Raw genomic sequence first — 14,753 nt, 5'->3', positions numbered from 1 at the left:
CTATTGAAAGGCGTGGGCTGAATGGGGTTACCTTGGTTAATGGGGGAAGATTTTCGCTGTTCTACATGCAGTAAAATCGTAAGCACTTCCTTTCCAAACACAATGATTTGAGTACACATAGCACACAAAGTAAATCGTGGCCGATAGATTCTTATGTTCTTGCAGATTCCTCTTTCTTCTGTCCTTCATTACGTTTGGCAAATTGCTGCTTTTATCTGGCAACCTTCCCCTTTGATCCACACACTAAGTGCGTCATTTAGTCACAAAACGTACTGAGAAAATTGGGACAGAAAACACACCATTGACTGAAAAAGGGACTGGTCTTCTGGTCTTACTGATGATTAATGACTGATATTGCGCAGAAACACAAACATACTCCATCTCAGCTATTGACTTACTTGTGATAAATACGGTTCGGACTGTCACTTCCAAGCGGAGAATTCTCAGGGGAAAACCGCTGCTGTCTGCCATATGTTGTTTTTTAATCAACGATTTCAGTTATGGAAAGGTCATATCTCAAACCATGTAGCTCAATGTGCTGACACATCCCCTTACTTTAAGATGTATTCCTAGACACTCCCATGGCTCAGCTGGTAAGTGCACTGCCCGGTGTGAAACTGAGCTACATAGACCGAAAGCACCACGATCTATTTGTGTTGGGCCATGGTTCAGGTGCTACAGTTTACCTCATTGCTCCATGGAAAGAAAAAACAGCTGGGTATCTATCCAGTGGCCCCATCTGGAAAGCCCAGGAGCATGCTCATTGGTGATGACAGAAACTAGCTCAGTTGAAATGCCCACCAGAATAAAGTAGTCTCCAACATTCCTCGTCTAGACCAACACTTGAAGAATGGCAATTTGACTGAGGTACTATAGGGGAACAATGGAACCATATCTCAAAGTATCTCTCTCCAAAGCCTCTCCACCGTCTACAAGGCACAAATCAGGAGTGTGATGGAATACTCTTCACTTGCCAGGATGGGTGCAGCTGCAACAATACTCAAGAAGCTTGACGTCATCCAGGACAAAGCAGTCTGCCTGATTGGCAGCCCATCCATTCACTCCCTCCATCACCGGCGCACCATGGCTGTAGTGTGTACAATCCACAGCATGCACTGCAGCAACTCGCCAAGGCTACTTCAATAGTACCTCCAAAACCTTGAAGGACAAGGATAGCAAGCGCATGGGAACACTATCACCTCCAAGTTACACACCACCCTGACTTGGACATATTTTGCCGTTCCTTCATCATCGCTGATCAAAATCCTGGAACTCCCTACCTAACAGCACTGTGGGAGCACCTTCACTACACGGATGAACAAAGGATACTCACTTCCAGTGACTCTACAGTGTCATTGTTGGGTCCTTAAACTGAGACATTCCTATATAGATTCCTAAACAGAAGTCCTAGACAAATGCATAGCCAACAAATCACTGCAAACAAATTTTCCCAATTGCAATTCCAAACTCTGTTGGTGATAAAGGTGACCGTATTTATTGCTTTCATCTCAGATAGCTTCCTCAGGCCAATAGCAATGAACCAAACAATAATTGGCCATTCAGCCTGTCAAGCCTGCTCCTTCCACAGACCATGTACATCATGGACTCTATCCCATGCATCCATCCTGAGAGAAAGTTCTGAGAGGATGAGGTTGGAAGCTGGAGTGATAAAAACTGAGCTTTCAACAATAGCAATTTGCATCTATATAGCGCCTTTAACGTAGAAAAATATCGTAAGGCTTTTCACAGATGCAATAGGTATCATAGATATAAGCCAATAGGTTTTCTCTTGCATTCTCTGCATAAGTTCTAGACAGGTTTTACAAGTGGAACTAATGGAGAACCGGAACGGCAGAGGGAAGCAAATAAAGGACAAGGCTCGAAGGCCTAACTCACTTGTTATTTAGTTTAGTTAGTAATCTAATAAGTTGAGGCATGGCAAGGCACCTCAGTCCCGTCAAATGCACGTACAGTACCATGTGGGAACTCCAGGACTCCAGTTTCCTGGACAACCACAGGTACAGGAAGTGTCATCAGCTGGAGGAGCTCGAGCTCTGGGTTTCAGAGCTGCAGCAGCAGCTGGTGTCACTGCAGTGCATCCGTGAGGCTGAGAGCTATGTGGATAGCATGTTTCAGGAGGTGGTCACCCCGTAGCTTAAGAGAGTGCAGGCTGAGAGGGCCTGGGTGACCGCTAGACAGACAAGGAGGATCAGCAGGTAGTGCAGGAATCCCCTGAGTGCATCTCGCTCTCTAACCGATCTTCAGTTCTGAATACTGGTGAGGGCGATGGTTCCTCTGGGGAGTACAGCCAGAGTCAAATCCACGGCACCAAGGGTGGCTCAGCGTACAAGGGGGGAGGAGGAAGAATGGGAAAGCAATAGTGATAGCGGATTCAATAGTTAGGGGAACAGACAGGCGTTTCTATGGCCGCAGACGTGATTCCAGGATGGTACGTTGCCTCCCTGGTGCCAGGGTCCAGGATGTCACTGAGCGGCTGCAGAATTCTGAGAAGGGAGGGTGAACAGCCAGAGGCCGTGGTCCATATCAGTTCCAATGGCATAGGTAGAAAGGGGGATGAGATCCTGCAGGCAGATTTTAAGGAGCAGGACCTCAAAGGTAGTAATCACCGGATTACTCCTGGTGCCATGCGCTAGTGAATATAGAATTGGGAGGATAGAGCAGATGAATGCATGGCTGGAGAGATGGTGCAGGAGGGAGGGCTTTAGATTCCTGGGGTATTGGGACCAGTTCAGGGGGAGGTGGGACCTGTACAGGCCAGATGGGTTGCACCTCAACAGAGCTGGGACCAGCTGGGAGGTTCACTAGTGCTGTAGGGGAGGGTTTAAACTAATTTGGCAGGGGGGTGGGCACCAGGATGTAGCATTGGAAAGAAGAAGCAAGGTGCACAAAGGATTGGGAGAGACAGATAGCACTAGAGTAATAAACAGTATGGTATTACGTGGGATCAGACTAAGAGAGAATACAAGAAGGTCTATGATAGGTTTACAGTGCACGTGTAAGCATGGTAAATATGGTTGGTGAGCTGCAGGCGCAAATAGCCACATGGGAATATGTGGTCATGGCGATAACGGAGTCCTGGCTCAAAAAAGGGCAGAATTGGGTACTAAATATGCCAGGATACAAAGTGTACAGGAAAGATAGGGAAGGAAAGAAAGGAGGTGGGTGACAGTATTGATTAAGGAGAATATTGCAGTGCTGGAGAGGTTGTCCTGGAGGGGTCAAGATCAGAATCTATTTGGTTAGAATTAAGAAACAATAGAGGTACCATTACAATACTGGGTGTATTATATCAGCCACTAACTAGTGAGAAGGATAAAGAGGAGCAAATCTGCAGGGAAATTACAGAGAGGTGCAAAAGTCATAGAGTAGTGATAATGGGGACTTCAATTATCCTAATATAGGATGGGATAGTAATAGTGTAAAGGGCAGAGAGGGGGAAGAATTTCTGAAGTGTGTTCAGGAGAACTTTCTTGATCAGTACATTTCCAGACCAACAGGAAGGAGGCATTGCTCGATCTGGTTCTGGGGCATGAAGTGGGCCAAGTGGCGTAAGTGTTGGTAGAGGAACATTTAGGGAACAGTGATCATAGTATCATAAGGTTTAGATTAGTTATGGAAAAGGCAATCTAGAGTAAAAATACTCAATTGGAGGAGGGCCACTTTCAGTAGGTTGAGAACAGATCTGGCCTGGGTAAATTGGAATCAAAGATTGGCAGGCAAAAATGTAATCGAACAATGAGCGGCCTTTAAGAAGGAGATGGTTTGGGTACAATCTAGGCGTATTCCCACGAGGAGGAAAGGTAGAGCAACCAAAGCCAGAGCTCCCTGGATGATGAAAGAGATAGAGAGTAAGATGAAGTAGAAAAAGGGGGGCGTTTGACAGATGTCAGGTTGATAGTACAAGTGAGAACCAGGCTGAATATAGAAAGTTCAGAGGGGAAGTGAAAAAGGAAATAAGAGGGGCAAAGAGAGAGTATGAGAATAGACTGGCAACTAACATAAAAGGGAATCCAAAAGTCTTCTGAAGGCATATAAATAGTAAACGGGAGTAAGAGGAGGGATGGGGCCGATTACGGTCCAAAAAGATGACCTACGCATGGAGGCAGAGGGGATCGCTAAGGCACTAAATGAGTACTTTGCCTCTGTCTTTACCAAGGAAGAGGGTGGTGCCAAAGTCACAGTAAAAAGAGAAGGTAGTTGAGATACTGGATGGGCTAAAAATTGATGAAGAGGAGGTACTAGAAAGGCTGGCTGTACTTAAAGTACATAAGTCAGCAGGTCTGGATGGGACGCATCCTAGTTGCTGAGGGGAATAAGGGTGGAAATTGCGGAGGTACTGGCCATAATCTTCCAATCCTCCTTAGATTCGGGGGTGGTGCCAGAGGACTAGCGAATTGCGAATGTTACACCCTTGTTTAAAAAAGGGTGTAAGGGTAAACCCAGCAACTACAGGCCAGTCAGTTTAACCTCAGTAGTGGGGAAACTTTTAGAAAAGATAATCCGGGACAAAAGTAACAGTCACTTGGACAAGTGTGGATTAATTAAGGAAAGCCAGCATTGTTAAAGGCAAATCGTGTTTAACTAACCTGATTGAGTTTTTTTGATGAGGGCAATGCAGTTGATGTGGTGTATATGTACCTCCAAAAGGAGTTTGATAAAGTGCCACATAATAGACTTGTCAGCAAAGTTGAAGCTCATGGAATAAAAAGGGCAGTGGCAGCATGGATACGAAATTGGCTATGTGACAGGAAACGGAGAGTAGTGGTGAACAGCTGTTTTTCAGACTGGAGGAAGGTATACAGTGACGTACCACAGGTGTCGGTACTCGGACCATTGCTTTTCTTGATATATATTAATGACTTGGATGTACAGGGCAGAATTTCAAAATTTGCATATGACACAAAACTTGGAAGTGTAGCGAACAGTGAGGAGGATAGTGATAGAATTCAAGAGGACATAGACAGGCTGGCGGAATGGGCATACACATGGCAGGTGAAATTTAACGGAGAGAAGTGCGAAGTGATACATTTTGGTAGGAAGAACGGGGAGAGGCAATATAAACTAAAGGGTACAATTCTAAAGGGGGTGCAGGATTGAGAGACCTGGGGGTATATGTACACAAAAATCACTGAAGGTGGCAGGACAGGTTGAGAAAGCGGGTTAAAAAAGCATACGGGATCCTGGGCTTTATAAATAGAGGCATAGAGTACAAAAGCAAGGAAGTTATGATGAACCTTTATAAAACACTGGTTCAGCCACAACTGGAGTATTGTGTCCAATTCTGGGCACTGCACTTTAGGAAGGATGTGAAGGCCTTGGAGAGGATGCAGAAAAGATTTACTGGAATGGTTCCAGGGATGAGGGACTTCAATTACATGGATCGAATGGAGAAGCTGGGGTTGTTCTCCTTAGAGTAGAGAAGGTTGAGAGGAGATTTGATAGAGGTGTTCAAAATCATGAGCAGTCTCGACAGAGTAGATAGAGAGAAGCTGTTCCTATTGGCAGAAGGGTCAAGAACCAGAGGTCACAGATTTAAGGTAATTGGCAAAAGAACCAAAGGCGACATGAGGAAAAAATTAGCCTTGAATATACTCAACGACTGAGCATCCACAGCACTCTGGGGTAGAGAATTCCAAAGATTCCTGACCCTCTGAGTGAAGAAATTCCTCCCCATCTCAGTCCTAAATGTCCAACCCCTAGTTCTAGACTCTCCTGCCAGGAGAAACATCCTCTCAGCATCTACCCTGTCAAGCCCTCTTAGAATCTTATATGTTTCAATGAGGTTGCCTCTCATTCTTCTAAATTTGACAGTATAGGCCTTTTCTACTCAATCCTTCCTCATAGGACAACCCTCTCATCCCAGGAATCAATCTAGTGAACCTTCGTTGCACTATCTCTGAGGCAAGAATATCCTTCCTTAGGTAGGGAGACCAAAACTGTACACAGTACTCCAGGTGTGGTCTCACCAAAGCCCTGTACAATTGCAGCAAGATTTCCAAGACTTCCTTATTCTTGTACTCCAACCCTCTTGCAATAAAGGCCAACATACCATTTGCCTTCCGAATTGATTGCTGTACCTGCATGTTAACTTTCTGTGTTTCGTATACAAGAACACCCAAACTGGGTATATTGTGTCCAGTTCTGGGCACCACACTTTAGGATAGATGTGACGGCCTTAGAGAGGTTGCAGAAAAGATTTACAAGGATGATTTCAGAGATGAGGGACTTTAGTTACATGGATAGACTTGAGAAGCTGGTGTTGTTCTCGGAACAGACAAGGTTGAGAGATTTCATAGAGGTATTTAAAATCATGAAGGGTCAAGACAGAACAGATAGGGAGAAACTGTTCCCATTGGCAGAAGGGTCAAGAACCAGAGGGCATAGATTTAAAGCGATTGGCAAAAGAACCAAAGGTGACATGAGGAAAAACTTTTTTTTATGCAGCAAGTGGTTAGGATCTGGAATGCACTGCCAGAGGGGGTGGTGGAGGCAAATTCAATCATGGCCTTCAAAAGGGAATTGGATAAGTACTTGAAAGGAAAAAACTTGCAGGGCTACGGGGATAAGGCGGGGGAATGGGACTAGCTGGATTGCTCTTGCATGGAGTCGGCACTGACTCGATGGGCCGAACAGTCTCCTTCCGTGCTGTAACCTTTCTATAATTCTAAATCCCTCTTAACACTAACATTCTAAACTCCAGAGTGTATAGGTCCTTTCTACTCAATCTTCATGGTATTCCTCATTCCCAAACTATTGTTTCTTTCCAGAGGCCTAGCTAAATCTTGACTCACCTTTCTCTCTCTGCCTGCAACTCAATTTCTTCCCTGGCCTCTGTTCCCTTTTTTTTGCCTTACCGTCAGGCCCAGTCGCACATGTCCAACCATGGGCACTTTCCACACTTGCCATTTTGGTGAGTTACCAAAGCTTTAACTTTTTAAAATTTATTTTTCTGTTCTTACAATGTAGTCTTTCGCTTCCCTCTCCAAATTTCCAATATTTCTGCTGCCGTTCAAATTCGGCCTAGTCACACACATGCTTCACAACCGACCCTCTCCACCTGCTCTGCGCATGCTCGCTCATCAGCTCCTGTTCTTTCCACCCATAACCAATGTTACAGAAGATGGAGTAGCACTGGAACACACAAAGACTCACATTTTCTAAAACATCCTAATATCCATCAGAGATATCTCAAAGCGCTTCCCATACGATGAATGCCTGTTGTCATTTAGCAGCCAGCCAGGCACTCGCGAGCGCGCCCGGCTCCAGCCAGGCACCCGCGAGCGCGCCCGGCTCCAGCCAGCGATCCAAGAGTACTCCCTGCTCTAACCAGCGATCCAAGAGTACTTCCTGCTCTAACCAGCGATCCAAGAGTACTCCCTGCTCTAACCAGCGATCCAAGAGTACTCCCTGCTCTAACCAGCGATCCAAGAGTACTCCCTGCTCTAACCAGCGATCCAAGAGTACTCCCTGCTCTAACCAGCGATCCAAGAGTACTCCCTGCTCTAACCAGCGATCCAAGAGTACTCCCTGCTCTAACCAGCGATCCAAGAGTACTCCCTGCTCTAACCAGCGATCCAAGAGTACTCCCTGCTCTAACCAGCGATCCAAGAGTACTCCCTGCTCTAACCAGCGATCCAAGAGTACTTCCTGCTCTAACCAGCGATCCAAGAGTATTCCGGCTCTTCAATGAATAATGCCATAGGACCTCTGACATCCACCTGAAACAGAACAGACAGACATGGTCTCATCTCTGATAATGCAGCACCCCTCAGTCTGTACTAGAGTGCCATGCTCCATTATGGTTGAAATCACAGCTTTCTAAGCCAAGGTGCTACCAACTGAGCCAAGGCTACACTTTAAACATCTAGCACATTCAACATTATTAAAAATGTTCAGCACAAGCAAAGAAAAATATAAATTTAAAAAGTATATCTAAAAATGATCTTTTAATATTTTGGATTGTTGGCAGTTGTGTTTAACTTGAAAATCACAAAGGACATTTGTCTCTCATTGGGTAACCTCATGCGAATCTAGTTCTGACTGTTTCCTTTTTTTTTAAAACATATGAACTCCTCAGCCCATGCAGCAAACCAATGTGACGGGGGATGTTGATGTGCACGGACAGTGCGTGTGTAAAGTCTTCCTACCAGATACAACATTCCCAGCTGATGAAGTCGGAAATTTGCAACAGACCTACCAAAACCTCTCTCAGAAAGTGGAAACTGAAATCACAACGGTGAAGCATGGGATTTGTGCTGATAAGTCTTAACGTGTTGATTTTCTTCATGTATTCTTACTCTATTGGAGTGTACACTCCCTCCTTTGCTAATGATAACATAAAAGTTGTCATAAGTATAAAGTAAGGAAACCCATTTTATACCCTCCCTGACATCAGTGAATGGAGGAAAATGTACAGTGAGGTTGCCCCAAGGCAACCAAAGCTAAACATCCCATAGACAAAGATGTTTGGCCTCACAATTGCAGTGTGGCTATTGGTTTGGGTACCAACTTGTCCAACAGTGGCCATTTGTTGCTGATTAGACATTTGGGCCCTGAATTCCCAGTGTAAGTCTGCCGGGAGTGCAGTGGAGGAGGTAAAATATTGGCCAGGACCCAGATACGCCAGGTCACGGCCTACGCTGCCAGTTTCCGCTGGGGCCTGTTTGGAGGCAGAACCTATGTCCACCCCTAACATAGCCCATGACATCGGAGGGGGGTGGGGACAGAAAGAGGGAATTCCTATGCCGGGAATTTCCCTGGCTCTGACCTCCTTACCACCAAGCTCCCGACAGATACTCTGAGCAATGGATATGAGGCTCACCTCAGGGTCCAGGTTTGGACTCCCAGAAAAAATGGCAGCTACACTGTTGCATTGACCACTGTGTAAAGAGGACCACCTGTGTTGCAACCTTAATTAGAGCTTAGAAACCACCCTCCTCTCTCACCAACTGACACTGGTTTGTAGAAGGGTGCAGTCGTTGCGCATTTCACTCACACACAGCATATACTGTTGGGAAAGGATTTGTTCTATTAAAATTAAAACATTCAGATATTTGTGCTTCCTTGACTTAATAAGGTTCTCTGTTAACTAACTATCCTGAACCCTGACAGCTTGAAGTGTACGAGAGCATGCTTGTTCAGTACGGACAGAAACTGGTGAATCTGACCAAGCGGCTCGAGGCGATGGAGAATAATGAAGACACGTTCACCAAACTTGACTTTGAGCTTCTGCGTGTGGAACTGAAAGAGATGGAACGCCTCATCACTGAGCTGATGCAATCGGTTCAGGGAGACACCCACGTGTTCGACATGCTGTTTGAAGAGGTGATTGTGTGACACTATTGAGATATAAGTTAATGCAGCAATGAGTGAATATTCTCTTTTTTTATATATATGAGATGATATTTTTGTTTGGCAGTTTGACATCATGGAGTGTTGGGACCACCTCACCAAGCCATGATATGGCACAAGATCGTACACAAATCTTTGAAGGTGGCAAGTCAAGTTGATAAGGCTGTTAAAAAAAGCAAGCGGGATCCTTGGCTTTATAAACAAAGCCATAGAGTACAAAAGCAAGGAAGTTATGCTAAACCTTTATATATCATTGGTTAGGCCTCAGCTGGAGTAGTGTGTCCAATTCTGGGCACCACACTTTAGGAAAGATGTCAAGGCCTTGGGGAGGGCACAGAGGAAGTTTACCAGAGATGGTAAAGGGATAAGGGACTTCAGTTATGTGGAGAGACTAGAGAAGCTGGGATTGTTCTCCTTAGAGCAGAGGTGGTTATGGGGAGATTTAATTATCTGGGGTTTTGATAGAGTAAATATGGAGAAACTGTTTCCAGTGCCAAGCGGGTCATGTAACCAGAGATCATAGATTGAAAATAATTGGCAAAAGAACTGGAGGGGAAATGAGGAGAAATCTTTTACAGACAGAGGGTTGTTAAGATCAGGAACGCACTACCTGAAAGGGTGGTGGAATCAGATTCCATAGGAACTTTCAAAAGGTAATTCGACATGTACTTGAAGAGGACTAATTCGAAGGGTTATGGGGAAAAAGCTAGGGTGTGGGACTAAATTGGACAGCTCTTTCAAAGTGCTGGCACAGGCACGATGGGCCGAATGGCCTCCTTCAATGCTGTAAGATTCTATGATCCTTCTGTGCTATATGATTCTAAGAGGCCGACTGCTGATGGTATACTGAGGTCCCAATCTCAGTTGTGCAGGAAGGAGTTACGTTAGGCGTAGGTTTGGCATGCAGTCTTGCCATTTGCCAATGTGAAGCATGGGAGGGCAAACCAGAGGCCATCACTTTCCCAGTCAACCTTACACACCCCTAGCTGACTACTTAACAGCCTTGCTGGTACAGACCTGTGACAGATCTCCTGTTTGACCTACACCATTTGGGTTGGTGCAATTTCCCATCTGTCTGGCTTTGGACTGGACAATCTGATTTTGGAGTGGGCTGTTCAGAAATTCCTAAAGTGTGGACTGGACACCAAAAGTTTTTTTTTAAAAAACAGAACTTTGTATTTTCCTCTTCCTTCTCTGTCTCGTGGTGTGGCGCTATTAGTTATTAAGACTTTCAATTGGTTTTTATCATCAGCAAAATAAATATCAAAACTCCAGCCACATTCCCAACACTTTGCTTCATCTCTATCCTGTCCTCTATCCCCTGCTACAGCTTGTGTTAAAGGTGACAACCTTATAGCACAGAAAGGGGAGCAGAAAAGAACATACAGAAACATAAATGACTTTGAATGGCCCCCATGTTAGCTGATATTATTAAAGGTTCCCTCTCCTCAGGTACTGTCCTCCTCCCCTTCAAATCTGCCGTCATCTCCCCACTCCTCAAAAAACCCACCCCTGACCCCTTTGTCCTTGCAAACTACTGCCCCATCTCCAACCTCTCTTTCCTCTCCAAAGTCCTTGAACGTGTTGTCGTCTCCCAAATCCGTGCCCATCTCCATGTCTGAATCCCTCCAATCAGATTTACGCCCCTGCCATAGTACTGAAACGGCCCTTATCAGTCACAAATGACGTCCTATATGACGGTGGTAAACTGTCCCTCCTCATCTTTCGACCTCTCCGCAGCCTTTGACACGGTTGACTACACCATCCTCCTCTCACGCCTCTCCTCCGTCGTCCAGCTGGGTGGGACTACACTCGCCTGGTTCCATTCTTGTCTATCCAATCGTAGCCAGCGAATCACCTGCAATGGCTTCTCTTCCCATTCCCGCTCCGTTACCGCTGGAGTCCCCCAATGATCTATCCTTGGTCCCCTCCTATTTATCATCTACATGCTGCTCCTCGACGACATCATCCAAAATCACAACGTTAGATTCCATATGTACGCTAACGACGCCCAGCTCTACATCACCATCACCTCCACTGTCTCTCATTTGTCATACCGCTTGACTGACTGGATGAGCAAAAATTTTCTCCAATTAAATATTGAGAAGTCCCTGCCACAAACTCCATTCCAAGGCCACCGACTCCATCCCTCTCCCTGGCCACTGTCTGAGGCTGAGCCAGACCATTAACAACCTTGGAGTCCTATTTGACCCTGAGATGAGCTTCCAACCACATATGTGCTCAATCACCAAGACCGCCCACTTCCACCTCCGAACTTACCTCAGCTCATCTGCTGCTGAAACCCTCATCCATGCCTTTGCTACCTCTAGACTATTCCAATGCTTCCCTGGCTAGCCTCCCATCTTCCACCCTTCATAAACTTGAGCTCATCCAAAACTCTGCTGCCAGTATCCTAACTTGCACCAAGTCCTGTTCACCCATCATCCTTCTGCTTGCTGACCTACATTGGCTCCTGGTCTGGGAAGGCCTTGATTTTAAAATTCTCATCCTTGTTTTCAAATCCCTCCTTAGCCTCGCCCTATTTCTATTACCTCCTCCAGCCCTACAACCCTCAGAAATCTCTGCGCTCCTCCAATTCTGGCCTCTTGTGTATCCCCAATTTTAATCGCTCCACCATTGGCTGCTGTGCCTTCAGCTGCCTAGGTCCTAAGCTCTGGAATTCAATCCCTAAGCCTCTCTACCTCTCTCTCCTCCTTTAAGGCAATCCTTAAAATCTACCTCTTTGACCAAGCTTTTGCTTACCTGTCCTAATATCTCCTGATGTGGCTCGGTGTCAAATTTTGTTTGATAATCGCTTCTGTGAAACTCCTAGGGATGTTTTACTATATTAAAGGCGTTATATAAATGCAAGTTGTTGTTGATACAATGTTACTAACTACAATGTACCTTCAGATTCAAAACATGACCGCCATCGTTAACCAGCTGGAACACTACAATAAGAACAACGTGCTCCTTATGCGCCGTGAAATTAAGCGACTGCAGCAGCGTCTGGAGGAATGTCAGAAACTTCACAATGGGACCCAGGGTGGAGATATGCCAGACATCGATTTTGGTAATGACATCTTAAATAGAGTGTACAACGAAAAAACAGGCCATTCGGCCTAACTGGTCCATGCTCCATATGAACCTCCTTCCACCCCTCTTCTTCTAACTCTATCAGCCTAACCTTCTATTCCTTTCTCCGTCATGTGTTTATCTAGCTTCCTCTTAGATGCATCTATACTATTTGCCTCAACTGCTCCTTGTGGTAGCGAGTTCCATATTCTAACCACACTTTGGGTAAAGAAGTTTCTCCTGAATTCCCTATTGGATTAATTAGTGACTATCTTATATTTATGGCTCCTAGTTTTGGACTCCCCACAAGTGGAAACATTTTCTCTACGTCTAACCTATCAAACCCTTTCATAATCTTAAAGATCTCTATCAGGTCACCCCTCAACCTTCCCTTTTCGAGAGAAAAGAGCCACAGCCCTTTCAGTCTTTCCTGATAGGTTCTGGTACCATCCTTGTAAATCTTTTTTGCAGTGCCTCGATATCCTTTTTAAAATATACACCTTCATAGAGGTGGTGGGGGTGGGGGGGGCACTATCAGCCTCAGCCACCCATTATCAATCTTTCTTATAAATAAATATGCCGTCTGGTGCTGCACTGAGCTCAACAATACAGACAAGGAGAAGTCTTTGCCACATACTATTAGGGGTATTGTCCTTCACCTGTGGGGTCTAGGTCTCAGTCAATCCCAGGCAAACAGAAGGAGGGTTTTAAATCCTACAAATTTAGGAAGCAGGGAAGACTGAGTGAGGGAAGGGGTTCTACAGTTTTCAGGTCTTAGGAAAGAAAGAGTTGAGTAGGAAACTGTGCGATGAATCTTGTTTCAACACAGTCAGGATTCAGGAAGAAGGACGTGTAGCATGCTATTCTTGATGCTTAGAAGGAAAGAAAGAGCGGAAGGTTCAGAACAGCAATGATCATAAGATAGAGTCAAAAAAAACTATAACTAGAAAGAGATTGGAGGTTAGAGGTGAGAGAAGGATTGTCTATCAGACTACAAGTATCCTATCTTTTGTTCCTTCCTTCTACCAGGATCTTGCGAACATGAAGGAATTGCAAACCTGAGCAAACCATTTATCGTGCAGAAGAACTACTATGGATATGCATTTGGAGCATGGGGGAAAGACCCCTATCCAGTCCCAGGCAGAAAGAACATGTATTGGGTCACTTCACAGAATTCATTTCCAACAATGAACCAATATCGACTTTACTCAGACTACACACACCTTGTTCTCAGTGACCAATTTCAGGCATCTACATTATCTGCTGCAGGTTATGGATCTGGTGTGGTGATGTTTAAAAATTATTTATACTATAATGACTATTCTAGTAACAAGTTAATCATGAGAGCAAATGCATCATCCCCAAGCCAGTATCAGTCCATTGCCTTAGAAGGTGCAGTCACTGGAGATAGATTCTCATACAGCTCTTCTAACTACCAAAACCTCGACTTTTCTGTCGATGAAAAGGGCCTGTGGGTGATCTACGCCACTGAGAAAAGCAGGGGGAACATAGTAGTGAGTAAAATCAATGACAACTCCTTCATTGTGGAGGACACGTGGGAGACCAATCAGTTCAAAGGGGCGGCCAGCAACGCCTTCATGGCATGCGGGGTCCTCTATGTGACACGGACAATGACAACTCAAACAGAAGAGATATTTTATACCTTTGATACTAAGACAGGAAAGGAGAGTTTTATCAGCATCCCTTTTGAAAAGAAATATGAAAACATCATAAGTCTCCACTATAATCCTTCAGATCACAAACTGTACATGTTCAATGATGGCTACATGGTTTTCTATAACATGGTTTTCAAACCTAAAAAGCCTTAATGGCAAATTCAGATTCGATCATTTCAATTAAGCATGTCCACAAGAGCCTTGATGCATCTTTGCCCCCCCACTTCAATAATGATATATATGGATAATCAGTACCACAAGAACCCCTTCTTTCAAGACTTAAATTTTCCATCTTTTCAACTTCTATCAATTGCACCCTAGCTGGCAGAGTTGGCAACACCAATTCCCTGCCATCTCAAGTTCCCAGAGTCTGATGGACCAGGGATTGCAGGTTTCTCTGCAATTGTTGTGGGTGCCATTCTCTGTGCAGATAACTCAAGTAATATAGACCCATGCAGTGTTGCCAAATGTTCGGTTTTGGACTAGATAGCCAGTTTTTGAGAAGTCTGTCTGTAAAATGTTTAAATGTAAACTGGACCACCAAAAACCTTTTCTTAAACAAAAAGTCAATTTTACTCCTTACTCCTGTGCCTTTTGATGTGCGGGCATAAGTCATTGAAGTTTTCAATG

General features: G+C 44.9%; 1 protein-coding gene across 1 annotated transcript; it reads left to right on the top strand.

Annotated features, from left to right (window-relative positions):
- The first annotated feature begins 3,022 nt into the window (after nt 1-3,022).
- Nucleotides 3,023-14,276, top strand: LOC137326794 (olfactomedin-4-like). The gene is made up of 5 exons (XM_067992189.1): nt 3,023-3,121; nt 8,099-8,257; nt 9,133-9,345; nt 12,286-12,445; nt 13,477-14,276. Exons 1-5 carry the CDS (start codon nt 3,023-3,025, stop codon nt 14,274-14,276), a joined length of 1,431 nt encoding a protein of 476 aa, XP_067848290.1.
- Nucleotides 14,277-14,753: the final 477 nt, after the last annotated feature.

The sequence above is a fragment of the Heptranchias perlo genome, chromosome 10 (genome assembly GCF_035084215.1).
Source record: "Heptranchias perlo isolate sHepPer1 chromosome 10, sHepPer1.hap1, whole genome shotgun sequence".
Lineage (NCBI taxonomy): Eukaryota > Metazoa > Chordata > Chondrichthyes > Hexanchiformes > Hexanchidae > Heptranchias > Heptranchias perlo.
Note: the sequence above shows the minus strand (reverse complement) of the source record. Positions and strands in the feature narration are given on the sequence as shown.

What these genes read in the sequence shown, in the direction of transcription:
- LOC137326794 (XM_067992189.1), top strand. Translation starts at nt 3,023, where the DNA reads ATGGTAAATATGGTTGGTGAGCTGCAGGCGCAAATAGCCACATGGGAA. An exon ending in TCAAAAAAGGGCAGAATTGG is followed by an intron (nt 3,122 to 8,098) that starts GTACTAAATATG and finishes TGAACTCCTCAG; the next exon opens with CCCATGCAGCAAACCAATGT. An exon ending in TGGAAACTGAAATCACAACG is followed by an intron (nt 8,258 to 9,132) that starts GTGAAGCATGGG and finishes GAACCCTGACAG; the next exon opens with CTTGAAGTGTACGAGAGCAT.